This window comes from Agelaius phoeniceus, chromosome 3 (genome assembly GCF_051311805.1).
Source record: "Agelaius phoeniceus isolate bAgePho1 chromosome 3, bAgePho1.hap1, whole genome shotgun sequence".
In the NCBI taxonomy this organism is placed as follows: domain Eukaryota; kingdom Metazoa; phylum Chordata; class Aves; order Passeriformes; family Icteridae; genus Agelaius; species Agelaius phoeniceus.
Genome location: NC_135267.1, coordinates 16,911,147 through 16,926,703, shown reverse-complemented (window position 1 = coordinate 16,926,703; position 15,557 = coordinate 16,911,147). Strand labels below are relative to the sequence as shown.

Below are 15,557 nucleotides of genomic sequence, written 5' to 3'. Positions count from 1 at the left end.
GAAACTTGAAGAATTTTAGGCAAAATCTCTTGGCATTCTTTCGTATGTTTAAAAGTTACCAGACAGAGGGCTGATGGTACAGCAATGCACAGAAAGAATTATAGAAGTTTCATTTTCATTACAAACAAAAAATAACAAATTATATTCAACAACAAAAAGGCAAGACTAATTACACTGCAATGGGAGATGAAAAGGCTGTTAGAAAAATCCAAATTTGCCCTGCAAGTTACTCTTCAATGCTCACATCATAGGGAAATGAAAACTACTTTTACACTTTCAAAGTTTTGTAAAAGAAATGTATTTGTTGTATCCTTCTCACAGTCCTTTATGACCTTTTAAATTGCATTTGGGAAGGATTCATTCATATTAGGGTGGACTGTGAGATTTCGGTATAGGTTAAACTTAAATACTGTTGCACTTTTTATTATGATAGCTATTTTAAAAGTTCTGTACATAATGCTATTTAGCCTTCCAAACCAGTACACAAACATGATAATAAGTGTTTTACAGGCTTTATTAATTCTTTTATTGAAATATAGCACCATAAAAATATACTATGATTAGTAAGTAACATATTTACAAAGAACAATCAATATTTATGTCACCTTCAAGTCCATGAGTGGACACTTATTAGTGAACATGAAATATAGCACTGAAAAACTCACCGGCTCAAAGGTTTATACTTAAATTGTTCAACATCTGGTAAATTTTAACATTTTTATGATTTAAAGTGTCATACTGAGTGCAAATATATTGGCAGGTACACGGCATAGCATCATAATGGTGCATTCATCATTATGGCTAGTCAGCATGAAGTGATGGTGTGCCAAGGATGCTGACAGGAGCTACTAAAACCTTTTACTGTAATATTCACTTAAAATCCCGCAGACAAATTTAATTTATTCATACAAACATTTCAAAGACTATAATAAATGTCATATGGGAAAAAAGTAATTATATATATACATGTGAATATATAAATGTACCAATATACACTCACCATATGAGATGCTTGATTTGGGCATAATGTGAATAATTAGTAGATTTTCTAATGGGAAAAAGAATAGAAAATAAAATAATGGATTTATATACTTGAGTTTACCTGTTTTCTTAGCTTACACATCATTAAAATGATATAATTTCCTTCTTGGAAAAAACAAAAGGCTGTATTCAAACAAATATTTTAGTGCATTTCTGAAATAGTGTAAACAATAATTTGAAATTAAAGATTAGTATTATTCAATAAATTTCATAATTCAGCATTTAATTCTTAATTTATTTTTTGTGGATAGAAAATAAGCATACATTTTTGCATCCTTTCATTTATTTACATTTTCAGTGGTATCTCTGTTATGCTGAACTGCTTTAGCTCTGTATTCAGAAAAATAGATTGAAAAGCATGCTACTATTTGTAATATTTTCTTATTGAACAGAAAATAGATGTAATTAAGTGGGGCTCTTCTATCTCTGTATAAATATATAATGATATTAATGCATTAGGGTTTGGTTTTTTCCTTCCCAGCCCAACAAGTAGTGCACTACTTGTTGTGTTGTGTTGTATTTAATTTCTTTTTTTTCAAACAAATATTAAAAAAATTGAAGTGAACAGTTTAAGAGGGGATATCTTCCTTTAAAGTTTAAAATCGAATCTTAACATTGTAATTAGGATAATGCCTGCTTGTTCTGGACGAAGAATTATGAAAGAACTCTAAATAAATAAAAATTTTTTCATCTTTAAATTAGTGACTTCCATCAGGACCAAATTTAGCCATTTCATGATATAACACCTTTTCTTCTGTAATATACTCAGGTAGACATGAAAAGGAATTAAAAAAAAAAATCACTTTTTCCATTTGAATGCTCAATGCATGCTACAAATTTTAGTGTTTTTATTAACAGGATCTCATAGAGAATTGATAAGACCACTCATAATAACAAATAACTGTGGTGCAACATGATAGGCCTAAGTAACAGAATCACAGAACCGTGAAACAGCCCAGGTAGGAAGGAATCTCATAAGACCATCTAGTCCAACATTTCATGGAAAAGAAAGCCTTGGTTAGATTATAAATCACATTTTAAAAACCTCCAGTGATGGCGGCACTGCATCCCTAAATAGTTTTACATACCTGTTTATATACACAGGAAAGTCCACCTGTGACCCAAACAATCACAAATGAAGAGGCATCCTAAGAGGTTCTGGGCCCCTCACTTCATTAAAAATATTGAGGTGTCGGAGGGTGTCCAGAAAAAGGCAACAAAGCTGGTGAAGGGTCTGAAAATAAGTCTTATGTGAGGCAGCTGAGGGAAGTGAGGTTGTTTAGGCTGGAGAAAGAGTCTCAGGGGAGACCTTCTCACTCTTTACAACTACATGAAAGGAGGTTGTAGCCATGTAGGGGTCAGCCTCTTCTCCCAGGAAACCAGTGACAGGACAAGAGGACACAGCCTCAAGCTGTGCCAGAGGAGGTTAAGGTTGGATACCAGGAAGAATTTTTCCCCAGAAAGGACTGTTAAACTTTGGGCTCCACCACCTCCCTCTGCCCAGGGAGGTGGTGGAGCCACCATCCCTGGAGGTGCTCAAAAAACAAGTGGATGTGAGACTTAATGTTACAGTTTAGCTGACAGAGTGGTGTTTGATCAAGTTTCGGATTCAATGATCCTGAACATATTTTTCAGCCTTAATTCTATGATTCTATGTGTGATTATTTTTAGTGAGTACAGCTACATCTTAAGAATTTTATTGCTTCCCTTAAAACACTTATTTTTCAAGATTCTGTCAACAATCTTAAAAAATCATTGTTTTCTTTAGCTCCTACTATGAAAAATTCTAAAGTGCAGCCATAAACTATGGGAACTGCAAGATATTGACCAATAGTTATTGTTTTTAAAAGGAAATAAGGAATAGGAATTAAAAACTACTTTACAATTATTTTTCATTCTCTTTTCAGTTTTAAGATGTAAACAGACTTGCTTAGCAGACATCAACTTGGTTTGTCAAAAATAATTCCCATATGAGTTAGGAACTAAACCAAATGTGAAAGTTCCTCTCAGAGTCTATCTACACCTTTATAATACTGAAATTTATGGAGCCCCATTTGCATATTTTACTTGAAAATTTTCTCTTTTTATGAGCCATGATCCCATGTTGCACTTGCAGTCAAGACCATAGTTCCAAATTTTTCAATGGAAATATGTATATGCTTAGTACATATTTAGTGTTTAGAGGAGCTGCCACTTCCATGTTTGTTCTGGTCCTTATATACAACTTTACAAAGTTTCCTCATCTGTAAAAGTAAGGGAGTTTCTGTTTTCAATATTTTTAAGACAAACATTTTATCTACTTGCTTTGCGTACCACCAGTCTAGGAAAGAATATAGGTCAGATTAAATAAAATTGCACATCTGGAAAAATTTGAATACTCAGGGACAATTGACTTTTCAATAATAAAACCTGAAGACTATAGTAAAACTGTACGCTTGGGGGAAAATACACATATGTGTCTGGTTATTTATCTATGTAAACTGCAGTTTCCTTCAAACTGAAGAGAATTCCATGAAATTTAAGATGAAAGAGGGGTTGGAAATAATGATTGCTGCCTTATTTTGAGCATTTGACAACGTGATACTTAGAGAAGAGACAGACATACAGTTATATCCCTCAATTCCTGCAAAGGAAAGATAGGAGAAGAACAAAATCCTCTAAGGTCTAATTATATTTCTTAGCTGAAATAAAGTCTGCTGGTTGATTTTGGAAGAAAGTGATTCTTACATTTTATCACAACTACATAAAAAGGCAGATTTGTTTAAAGTACTTGCCGTAGACAGAAGTATGATGGTCAGACTGACAAGAATAGGCCTGTTTATGGTCTGTTGAAACATAAGATTTGTATTTAAATACATTCCATAGCTTTCATTTCAATTTAAATCTTTAGATTACACTAACACCTTAAAGGGTGGCACCTTTCTTCACAGTATAAAGTATCAAAATGACATAAGAATAAATTAAACATAACGTGGCAATATTGAAATATTTGTCTTAATTGCCTAAGGTTTTTCTGGATGATTTTCTTGAGTATGAGCTTATTTGACCTATTTGAGCTTTGAGAAAATAGTAAGCATCAGGATAAAATCCAGCAAAAACATAAACACAAAAGTAAGAAAACACATTAAAAGAATAAAATATAACAATTCCCATATCATAGAAGGGGTTTACATTGAATGCATTTAGGTTGAACTGCATTTTCCTTCATTATGTTGTTATAATGAATAAGTATCCCAAGGTAAATCTAAAATTCAGTACAGGGAGCATAACAAAAATCTCTCCATTTTAAGGTCAATTTAAAACTTAATCAAAGACAAATGAATATTTAAATATTTCTGCCAAGGACTGTTATTATTACAAATCTTAATGACATTTTAAAGAGATTCAGACTCAATCAAACTGAAGTACTAGTGCATTAAGTCATATTCTAGACACCATTTTCTTTAAAAACCAATTGATTAGAAGGAGGGGTCTTAATTGCTTTGGAATGAATATGTAGTTATCTGTCTTCATACTGGCAAAATTTTCATGGAAATAAAAATGAAGCCTAAAAAGGAAAATGAGGAAAGGAGCATTAATTCAGACTTATAATTTTCTGTAATTTTTGAAGAATACAGGAAATACTGGTTTAGTAAGTAATATTAGCAATTAAAAGCAAAAAGGAAAAAAGCTGTTCCAGTCTAAATTTATCAATCTTTCAGTATCTGCAAATTGAAAACAAAGCAGCTTCTGATTTTCCCACAACATAGATGTAATTTATAAACATATGAAGTTTCAAGGACAGATTGAATCAGCATTATAATTAAAATGAAAGAAAAAAATCAGTATTTTCCTGATAGACATGTATTAAGCTAAATTATACAACATAGGAACAATTGCTCTACTCTCTCAATGAAAAAAAACCAGTCTAGTTTACTATTCTCCCTCCTAAAACAAGCACATTTTAAGGGCAGTTGTAAAAATGTTACTGTTAAATTAAAACACAAATGCATTTTGCCAACTAAACAATAAATTCATATATTGATTTAATAACATTCAGTATTTTAGGTTCTTGGAGATGTATCTTTTTAATATTACAACATAAAAAGAATAAATAACCGTATTTATTACCAATGGCTTATTCCATTAAACTCTTTGGGGGAAAAAAAAATCCAATAGTTAAAGAAAAAACTCTATGTATGTGGCGGGTTGACCCAGGCTAGTTGCCAGGTGCTCATTGAAACCATTCCATCAGTGCCCTCTGCAACTGGACAGGGGAGAGAAAATTGATTATAAGTTGATATAAGGATAGGGACAGATCACTTAATGATTACTATCACATGCAGAAGAGATTTCACTTATGGAAAATAGTTGAATTTATTCCTAACAAAATCAGAGCAAGATAATTAGAAGTAAAACAAAAGCACCTTCCAGCCTTCCATTCTCCTTCCTGGCTTTACTGTTATTCCCATTTTTTACCTCCTCCTCCCTACAGCGGTGCAGGGATATGAGGAATGGGAGTTATGGTCAGTTCATCACACTTCAGCTTTGCCCCCACTTCCTCCTCAGGGAGAGGAGTCCTTCCCCTTCCACAGTAGGTTCCTTCCCATGGGAGACAGTCCTCCACAAACTTTTCCAGCGTGAGCCCTTCACAAGGGCTATAGTTCTTCCTGATCTGTTACAGTGTGGGTCTCTTCCACAGGATGCAGTCCTTCAAGAACAGGCTGATCCATCATGTGTGTCCCATAGGGTCACAACCTTCTTTTGGGCATCTACCTGCTCTGGTGTGGATCTCCTCCAGGTGCTGCAGCTGGATCTCTGCATTCCCATGGCCCTCCATGGGCTGCAGGGGCACAGCTGCCTCACCAGGGGCTGCACCAAGGGCAGCAGGGGAATCTCAGCTCTGGGGCCTGGAGCACCTCCTGCCCCTCCTTCTGCACTGACCTTGGTGTCTGCAGAGCTGATCCTCTCATGTATTCTCTCTCCACTCGCTCTTCTCTGGCTGCACTTCTGTGAAATAAGTGTTTTCCTTCTTCTTAATCTGTTACCCCAAGTCTCTACCACTGTCATTGAGGGGCTTGACCTCGGCCAGCAGTATGTCCATCCTGGAGCTGGCTGCCATCTGTCAGGCATGGGAGCAGCTTCTGGCAGCTTTTCAGAGAAAACAGCTCAATAACACTCCCTCCACTACCAGAACTTGACCATAAAACCCAATACAACATATTTGTAATTCCTATCTTCAGGTATGTGCAAATGGAGGTAGTTGCTTCTACGATGAAGAAAATCAGAGATCTCACTGTATCTGTGCCCTTGGATGGACTGGAAAAACATGCCTTGAGAATATTAATGACTGTGAGATAAACCAGTGCCAACATGGAGCCACATGTGAAGATGGAATTAATAAATACAGGTACTAAAATGTTGCTATCTGTGCAAGGCTTCATAAATTGTTTTATGCCATATGAAGATATTTTGACTTTCAGAAAGAATTAAAAAAGGTGTTGTTAGTGCACTAATATAATTTTCATGTCAAAAAATGCCATGGAATACAAATTTTCATAAAGAATGCACATAAAGGTGCATTCAGTAAAACTGTGTACTCTGAAGCATTGTAGGAAGGAATCACAAATATTCCTCTTTGCTGGTCAAAGAAGTTAAACCAGCTATGCAGAATCTCACATGAACAAATAATCTAATTTTTTTAAGTGGCAAACACTTTTTGAGCCTGGACTCTGTCACAAAGTGTCTTACAAAAATTTGAATAATAATTTATTATCATTTCAGTTATTAAAAGAAACATAAATTATGTGTTCTCCTTAGCGAACTGTAACATGCTGAAGTTATTTAAAATGAGATTTTATAAAATATGGTGAAAAAATAAATAGGAAAGGTTTTCTTCAATAAACAGAATTCAACTATCTGACTTGAATTATTTATTTTTCCTCTACAAAATCCAGAATAAATAAACTTCTCCATAATATCTGTAAATGTATTTTGAAAGACATTATTCTATGCTGTGCCATGCTCTATTTAGAAGCACTGTAATTAGTATGCTTTAATGTTTCTACTTAGAAAAGATTGCAATTGTGCTCAAGATAGAAATAGAAGCAATTAAAGATGTCTTCAATTTCAGTTCTGTTTTCAAAGTATCTTTTGTAAAATTAACTGAAATCACTAAACAGGCACACAAATGGTGAAAAATGATCGATTCTCAGTATATCAGAGTTAAAGGAGTTTTTGTCAAAGAATCCTCACAAAGTAAACATCCTTCCTTTTTCCACTTTGCAGTCAACTCTTGTATCAAATTATACTGGACCATATATTGCACCTTATTTAACTGTTAAATCTGTGGCTTTCTTCTCTTTATCAGGAAAAGAATTCTGATAGAAGTACAAAGCTATGCTTATGTTACAAAATCCACTAGCATTTACTGAGAAATTAGTAGTTCTGAAGACATCTGGTAATAAAGAACTTTTGATTTTACTTGTTAATCCAGACTCAGTTTACTGACAGCAAGCACTTAATTCTTACTTTTTCAGTCATTGAAAGACAAATTATATTGACAGATCAGTCTGTTTATCTAAGGAACGGAAAAATACACCATTAAGATCCGAATCTCAGAGAGTGAGTTTTCTTAGCAGAGAACTTGACCCCAAAAGAACACAACTGGCTATTTTGTCACGACAAAGTGTATCATGTTTATAATATCTGCTCTGTTGAGAGAGCGTGGTTGTTTCTCAATGACAGTGAAGCATTTTTTAAAATGCCTAAATTATGCCTGCCCTAAAAAGAATTCTATTTGCCAAGTTATTGTTAGCAAATGAGACAAAACCAATTTCTCCTTTCCAATACATGATTAAAAAACAAAATACAAGAGAAAATGCTGCATGTAAGTGCACACACCTTTTCTAAAGAGTTTAATTGCATTTCTGTCCTAAAATGAGTATATTTTTTATTCAAAGTATTTATCAGGAACTGTATTTGATGCAAATTAGTTTCAGGAAGACATAAGAGAACTGTCAGCAGAATATATGGAGAATCAAATGTATAAGTGCCATTAAGAACTCTACAGAGATCCATTTTTATAACTATTACAGCCATTCAAAATGTCTCCTAATGAGTGCAGAAGATAAAGATATGCCAAAATTTTATATATATTAGATTTTATTTACATAAAATTACTATAAAACTCTAGACCTTTCTCCTAGTTAAGAAATCTTAAATTTTAGATTATTAAATTTTGGTCATAATGTATTTTTCTAGTGGTAGCTTGATATATAAAGCTTACACTAGGAAATAATAGAAAATACCCACCTTTGATTCAGGAGCATCCCCTCCTGTAAGATCTCATTTTGCAAGCCATCATTTTTTTATTTTTCCAGATGGGGAATAAGCTGTCAACTGAAGGAAATGTTTCTAGCTTTTTGTCTCCTTACCATGGCATGTTCTTTTTCTTTTCCCATTTTGAAAAACTGTTCCAGACTGTAGTGTCACCTAGAGGTATATTTATCTATATGCAAAGCATTTCCTTTGAGTTCAGATTGGGGAATTGCTCTAAATGAAGGAGGGAGAGTTTTAAACTTTCATACAGTGTAATTCTCAGCAAGGCTGCATACTAAGATCCTCATAATTACAGTAAGTCTTAAGAGTTTTACTCCTTTGGTTTAGTGAGCCTTTTCTTACAAGTAAAGTGGCCCCAATCACAGTGACACAAAACCTGTAATTAATTCAAATTAATTGTTGCACTGCCAGCTGAGTCTGTGCTGTTTGTGATACCATGAAGTAAGTCAATCAGCATGTGTTTAAAATGATAACTTCAAAGAATTGCTGCTCTTGCCACTGGGTTGATGGTGCAGCTGTCAATATGAATCTGGCAGATACCATGCAATAGAGTAATTGCATCCACACGCCAAAAGAATCTCTTGACCTTTGGTTACATTTATGTGAGAGAAAAAACAACAGATAAGATTCATTACCTCAGTAAACAGAAAATGTTTCTAGATTACAAAGAAAAGAATAATAATTTTTCTCTTCTAAAGAACCTGCATTGTTTGATTGTGTTCTGCATAGGAGAAGAGAGAGAACTGATTTAATATGCCTCAATGAGAAGCATTTAATGAATAATTAAAATGAAAGAGATCTTTGAGGAGTATAACCTCCTGTTTTGAAATACAAGCAGAAATTTATTACTCTGATTTTCTCACCCTTGTAAATTTTTTCTTTTTTAAAATCAATTTTGGACAACCAAGATCCTAACTGAAATAAGACAATAACAGTAGATACTTTACTATTGTCTATTCAGTGGAAAGGAACAACAGAGTGAAAACACCCAATTTAAAACTCAGTGTAGTTTCCATTACCTGTCCTGTTTCCCATTTCTTCAGTCCAGCGTGTTCAGATGAAGTGTTACATTTATCACAACCCCAGAAAAGTCCAGCAAGAAGGACTGAGAATGTTGAAACTATATTGCAGTATTTACCCCTGTTTAAAAAGTAATGATAAACTAATATATTTCAAAAATGTATTTTAGTCAATAACTATAGCTCTGACATCAACATTTCATTAGTTTTTATGCAGGAAAATGTCTCATTAAGAAATTAAGTTTGGTGTATGGTAAAACTTGAATTGCCAATACATTCTTCAGTGTTCAGTATTCAAATTTCAGTGCACACAATTAAATAATTAACTAATCTCCATACAAAAGAGTAAAGTGATACATTGTAGAGTAAAATGCTTTAGAATATGAAACACTTTTTTGCATGATGCCAGCAAGATTGTGAAAAGTAAATATAATTTAGGTAATTTCTGAGTATCACAAAATTTAAAGTTCCTATTATTTTATTCATCCTTGACTTTTTCCATTTTCCTCCAGCTGGGTAAATTGAGCTGTTTGATTAGAATATTTTTTTATCTAATTTTCTTTTTACAAGTTTATTCATACTATACTATATATACAATTTGACTGGAGGACCTAGTTGACAGTGCCATATAAAGTTAATACTGTGATATACACAGTTTTCTGCAGCAGTAATAGGCTTCTTCCACTAGAGAAAGAGGATAAATACTTTTCCTCACTTGTACAACTCCAGAAGATGGGTGAATATATGTCACAATTTCTTAGGGAATCCCTATGCAATAAGTTATACAACAGCTTTTCTGTAGAGAATATAGATGCATATAAAAAGTCAAAGTGAAACTAAATAACCTTTTCAACCACTTATGTGTGTGCAGTTCACATTTCAATGGCAAAAAGGGATAATTAATACTGAATAATTGCAGCTAATACACTTGGACAAATACTAATAAACATATATGTATATATATAAAAGAATGATAAATATTAAGAAAATAAAGTAGAGGGATTCTGGGAAATCTTTGCTAATTCCAGGCTTCAGTGTTCCTATATGCCTCTTGTATCAATACAGAAAATAGCAAGGTCATCTCCCAGCACAGGTTACCATAGACATACCTTCAGTCTTCAGACTGGTCTTTGGCTTTTTGCAGTCATTTTAAAGATTCATTCAATGTACATGATTATTTACTCAATAACCCAAGCCACACTACATCTTTAGTGCAGGCAGCCTGTGCTGACAGCTTGACAGCTTCACTGCCTGGACAAACCAGCACCAGCCAATTTGCCCACACATCTGCTGCTTGAGACCTTTAGTGATAAAAAGTTGGTAGAAGTACATTGCATCTCTGCCATAACCATTCTCATTTTAGCAACACATTCCTTCCTAGACTAAATTCCATGCCTGTCTTAGCATCTCCACTAAACATTTATTTCACAAGTATATCAAATTACCTTGTGACATTAACAATGTTCAGGCTCTGGAGTAGTAATATACAATCATCTGCATGATATATGTGGGAGCACAGTGATCCTCAAATGACTTGTGTTTGCTACTCACTACTAAAATCCATGTTTGCAGCAAAAGCATTGAGGTATTTGTTTTCTCTTTAAGTAACTCTTACCCTCAAAATTTTGTTGTGGATGAAAGGACATACATGAAGCTAAGAAAATATTGTTATTCCCATTAATAAAAACACAAAACTTTTTTATATGCTGTTCTCTGGTGCCATGCTTCTGCTTTCACTCTTCTCCATTCTGTAAGGCTGACATTTTAGTCCCCCTTAAAAAAGAGGCTGGGGAGGTGTCATTAGCATTTCCTGGTCTCTGCTGGGAGATCTCACACACACACACCCACACACCCCAGACAGGCCATCCCAGAGCTGAAGCTGGAGCAGGAGAGGGAGGAGTTACTGACTCCAGCACAAGGAATGACACCCAGATGCAAGTTCCCTGAGCTAGAAATATACTTACAAATGGAAATTCTGGTATTGTATATATCTGTATACAATTTTTTTTCTTTTATTTATCATAGAGAAACATTCACGCTTTAAAGCAAATAAGACTGAAAATCAATCTGTGTCAAAACTTCTGATATCATGCTCAGTATTTTAGTACTGCTGAAGATAATAAAAGAAATTGAATTTTAATAAAAATATAGTAGTAGTAGTAGTAATGATAATAATAATGATAATAATAATAATAACAACAACAACAACAACACAGCACTTAAATACACTGTTGTAGGAGATGACCTGTACTAAATTAAAAGACATCTAGGTATAATTTTGCTAGGAAAAACAAAGTGCATTTCATTCTTAGCTGTTATTGATTTCTTCAGACACCAAAGCACTGAAAAATATATTGACATCTGAAAAATTCATGACATCATTGCTTGTAGTACGGAATCAGAAGTATGAAACCTAAACGAGAAGATTCTACATCACATCTGTTTCTGTGTAGCTCTTCTGTGGTCTCTGAAGATAAGCTCTATAACTAGTAATAGTCAGGAAAGGACAGAAAATTCTTCATCATCAAGTTTTTCTTAAGGAGAGCTCTAAGTTAAATTTTCCATTCAATGCTAATGATAATAGCCATATTTTCAAAGAATGATTGAATAGTTACATTTTTACAGTGCACACACTAATTGTTACTGTAAAAAAAAAAAAAGACAATAAAGTGATTAACTGCACCAGAAAGATTAATATGTCTGGTTGTTTACCATATTATTGGAGATAGATTCAGAAAATATGCAACTAAAGGTAGCTAAAAGCACACCTGCTTTTAATGTTTATGCATAATGAAATTTTATGCAAGTCAAAATTTATATTTAGTTATAAATATAATTGTCTAACACCACCTGCAGCCAAGCCCAATGCAGTCACTCACTCACTCCTGCACCAGCAGGATGGAGAAGAGAATTGGAAGGGTAAAAGTTAGAAAACTCATGGGTTGAGAATAAGACAGTTTAATTGGAAATGCAAAAGCCATGCATGCAAGCAAAGCAAAACAAGGAATTAATTCACTGCTTCCCATGGGCATGCAGGTGTTCAGCCATCTCTAGGAGGGTAGGGGCTCATCACACATAACAGCTACTTCAGAAGACAAATGCCATGAGTCAAAATGTCCCTCCCTTTTTCCTCCTTCCCTGTACTTGATATACTGAGCATGATGTCCCATGGTCAGGAATATCCCTTAGGTCAGTTTGTGTCACCTGTCTGGGCTGTGTCTCCTCCCAACCTCCCATGCAGCCCCGACTTCCTCACCAGTGTGGAAGTGCAAAAAGTAGAAAAGGCCTTGGCTCTGTGTCAGCCCTGCTCAGCAATAATGAAAACATCTCTATATTAACTCTGTTTCCAGCATAAATCCAAAACAGTGTATTAAGTCCAAGAGAATATGAGTACTAGCCACTGTGAAGATGAACTCCACACCATCCAAAATCAGCACAGTAAAATTGGTATGATATTTTTGTGTACTGCATTCCCTTAAAAATGAGAAACAGAATCAACTTGTGTGAGAAGCTCTCAAGAGAAGGTAGAGATTTCTCATGTACTAAGTGACTGAGGCTGGAAGACAGAATACAACAGCTATTTATACTTGAGTCATTACTGCAGTAGCAATGGATCTGTAGAGCAAAAATGGTAGTGATGAAGGACTCACAACCACACTGAATGACTAATAGAGGGCTTACTTCAAGCAAGCTCTATTTTGGTCCATGGACTAAAAGCCCATCAGCAGTTGGTGTCCATTAGCTGTACTCCAAGGCACACAGCTCCTGATTTAGTTTCCATATGTCTACCATAAAAAATGCAGGCACTGTAAACAAGGACAGAAGCAAAGAGCTACATGGGCATTCACTTGTGTTAAAAATAAAGGAAAAAATACTCTTTCTGCCAGATGGATCAGTAGAGAAAATTACTATAATCAAGGCTTCTTTAACTTGCTAGTTCTTTCCATCTTCTGGATGTATTATAGTAAAATTACCTCATGTGTGAGGACACCTCTGGACAGGGGAGGGGAGGGGAGAATCAATCTAAGAATATATTGCCAAGTACAAGGGATTTTCTAATTTTATGAGATGGGGGTCAGCTATGAGATAATTCAGATTTGTTTTCATTCATACAGAAAAAGAAAACAAAAAGGTAGAAAGGGTAGCCATGAAAAAGTCATCTCCAGCCTTACATGATTTAGATGTCTGTCTAAATTTTGGAAAAAAATACTCTGAAAAATTTCTATAAAAATATACTGAAAAATATCTATAGCATTTTATAGATACTTTTTCTTTTGTTAGACAGAAATTATAACTTTTGTTGCCAACAATAAAGCACTTTTGTACTGATTTTATATCCAAATAGGTTGTAATATTTCTTATTCCTAGAGATACTGTAGCAGCTAACAATTTTTTTCATAAAAAACAATTAAAATGCATAATACTCATATTTATAAGAGTTTTATCTTTCAATATTTTCATTTGAAGCTTAATATGAATATAGCTCCTAGTTTTTCCAATGTAAATAGCTAAGATTTTAATTTAATTATTGCTAGCAGTGCATGTGAAATGAAGTTACTTAGTGACTAATTAAAGGTAAGGAAAGAAGATGGAAAAAAAATTGTGATTCATTTGTGGGTAATTTAAAGGCAGAGTATTGTTAACATTATTAGTGATAATTGACCTATATATTCCAGGCTAGTGATTTAGCTGGATTTTTCCCCCCTCCTCTCCTCTCATTTCCATAACAGGTGCATATGTCCCCTTGGTTACACTGGCACATTTTGTGAACTTGATATAGACAACTGCATTGGAAACCAGTGCTCTCAATATGGATTCTGCCAGGACCACTTGCATAATTACAGCTGTTCCTGTGTGCCTGGATATGAAGGACTCTTCTGTGAAGTTGAAGTTAATGAATGCTCAAGTTCACCTTGCAAAAATGGAGCTACTTGTGTGGATTTAAGTGGCCACTTTTCTTGTCATTGTGCTCCTGGGTTCACAGGTAAGTTTTGTTCTTTTGAAGTGCCTTGTATTATAGATGTGTTTGTCCCACTCTATGTAAGCAATGTTTATGTGACTGTTTAATTACAATTATATATAAATATTCATACATTTCTGATTGTATGTTTGACTGGAGCTTTAACTTAATTAGCATTAAAATTCTTATGTTGTCCCTCCTAACAGTTCCCCATCTGACCTTCCCTCCACTAAATGCACAATTCTGAGTATTAGCTTTGATTCTGTTGGGAAAAAAAAAAATCAATGAAGTTCCAAAATACAATTTTAATTGAATTTTTTTAATTTCACAGTTATGCAGTCTTACATGTTATGGCTTCGGCCATACACAGGGTGAAAACAACAAATGTTTTGATACAGAACAGAAAAATGTGAGCTTGAGGAGGAATGAGATCAGCAGTACCATCTCTTTGCATGTACAGAATATAATCAGCTATATTTGACTGAGTTGCTCAGACTCCCCTTCTATAAACTGGAGGGAGATAGGGCATATGTCTGTCCTGGCCATCTTTTTTAGGAAGAGGTGGGCTTTAGATTTCTGCATTGCATTAGATAAATCCTACACAACCTGATGCTATGAATTCTTTTTGTACTAATTTCTGTTTTGCATGAATAATAGTAATATTCAGACTAAATGTGGGAGACAGAAAATAATTTTGAATACAGTAATACCAAAGAGTTGCATTTCCAGCCTTTAATCTATATAATCAAGAACAGGCAATTAATGCTCCAAATACTTCTCTATTGACAATCTGTGGTATCACTAACAAAGGCAAAAATAAATAGCATAGTATGCATGGTGTCATTTGTACTAACTAGACATTAACTTACAGCTTCTTCTTTCAAGCTGCTGAAGGCTTTTGCTTTAGTCCAGAGAGTGTGTGTAGTACTAGATTTTTAAATCCTATTTAAACCACTGAATACTAAGTATTAATAATTTCAATACTATTTTTTCATTATATGAAAAAACTCATTATATTCATTATATTTTCATTATATTATATTCTGGCTAGCTACATATGTCACAGGCATCTTTTCAGTAATATCCTTTCATTAGGATTTTTCCTCCTGAGAAGCTGAGAAGCTACAGCAACAAAATGTAAACAATGGTTATCTGCTGCTGTGGAATGCATCAAGTGGATTTTTGATTGGCCCATCTTGAATGTTTACAATTAATGG

General features: G+C 34.2%; 1 protein-coding gene and 1 long non-coding RNA gene across 2 annotated transcripts in view; one reads left to right on the top strand and one right to left on the bottom strand.

Annotated features, from left to right (window-relative positions):
• The window catches only part of LOC143693506 (uncharacterized), a 34,872-nt gene extending 26,403 nt beyond the window's left edge, over positions 1–8,469 (bottom strand). The window contains exon 1 of the long non-coding RNA XR_013181237.1: positions 8,335–8,469. This is a non-coding gene — a long non-coding RNA (uncharacterized LOC143693506). The remainder of the gene's footprint in view (positions 1–8,334) is intronic.
• Positions 1–15,557, top strand: part of EYS (EGF-like photoreceptor maintenance factor) — a 792,123-nt gene that overhangs the window by 168,012 nt on the left and 608,554 nt on the right. The window contains exons 10-11 of the mRNA XM_054630570.2: positions 6,264–6,430; positions 14,111–14,364. Coding sequence (XP_054486545.2) covers positions 6,264–6,430; positions 14,111–14,364 — 421 coding nt within the window. The remainder of the gene's footprint in view (positions 1–6,263; positions 6,431–14,110; positions 14,365–15,557) is intronic.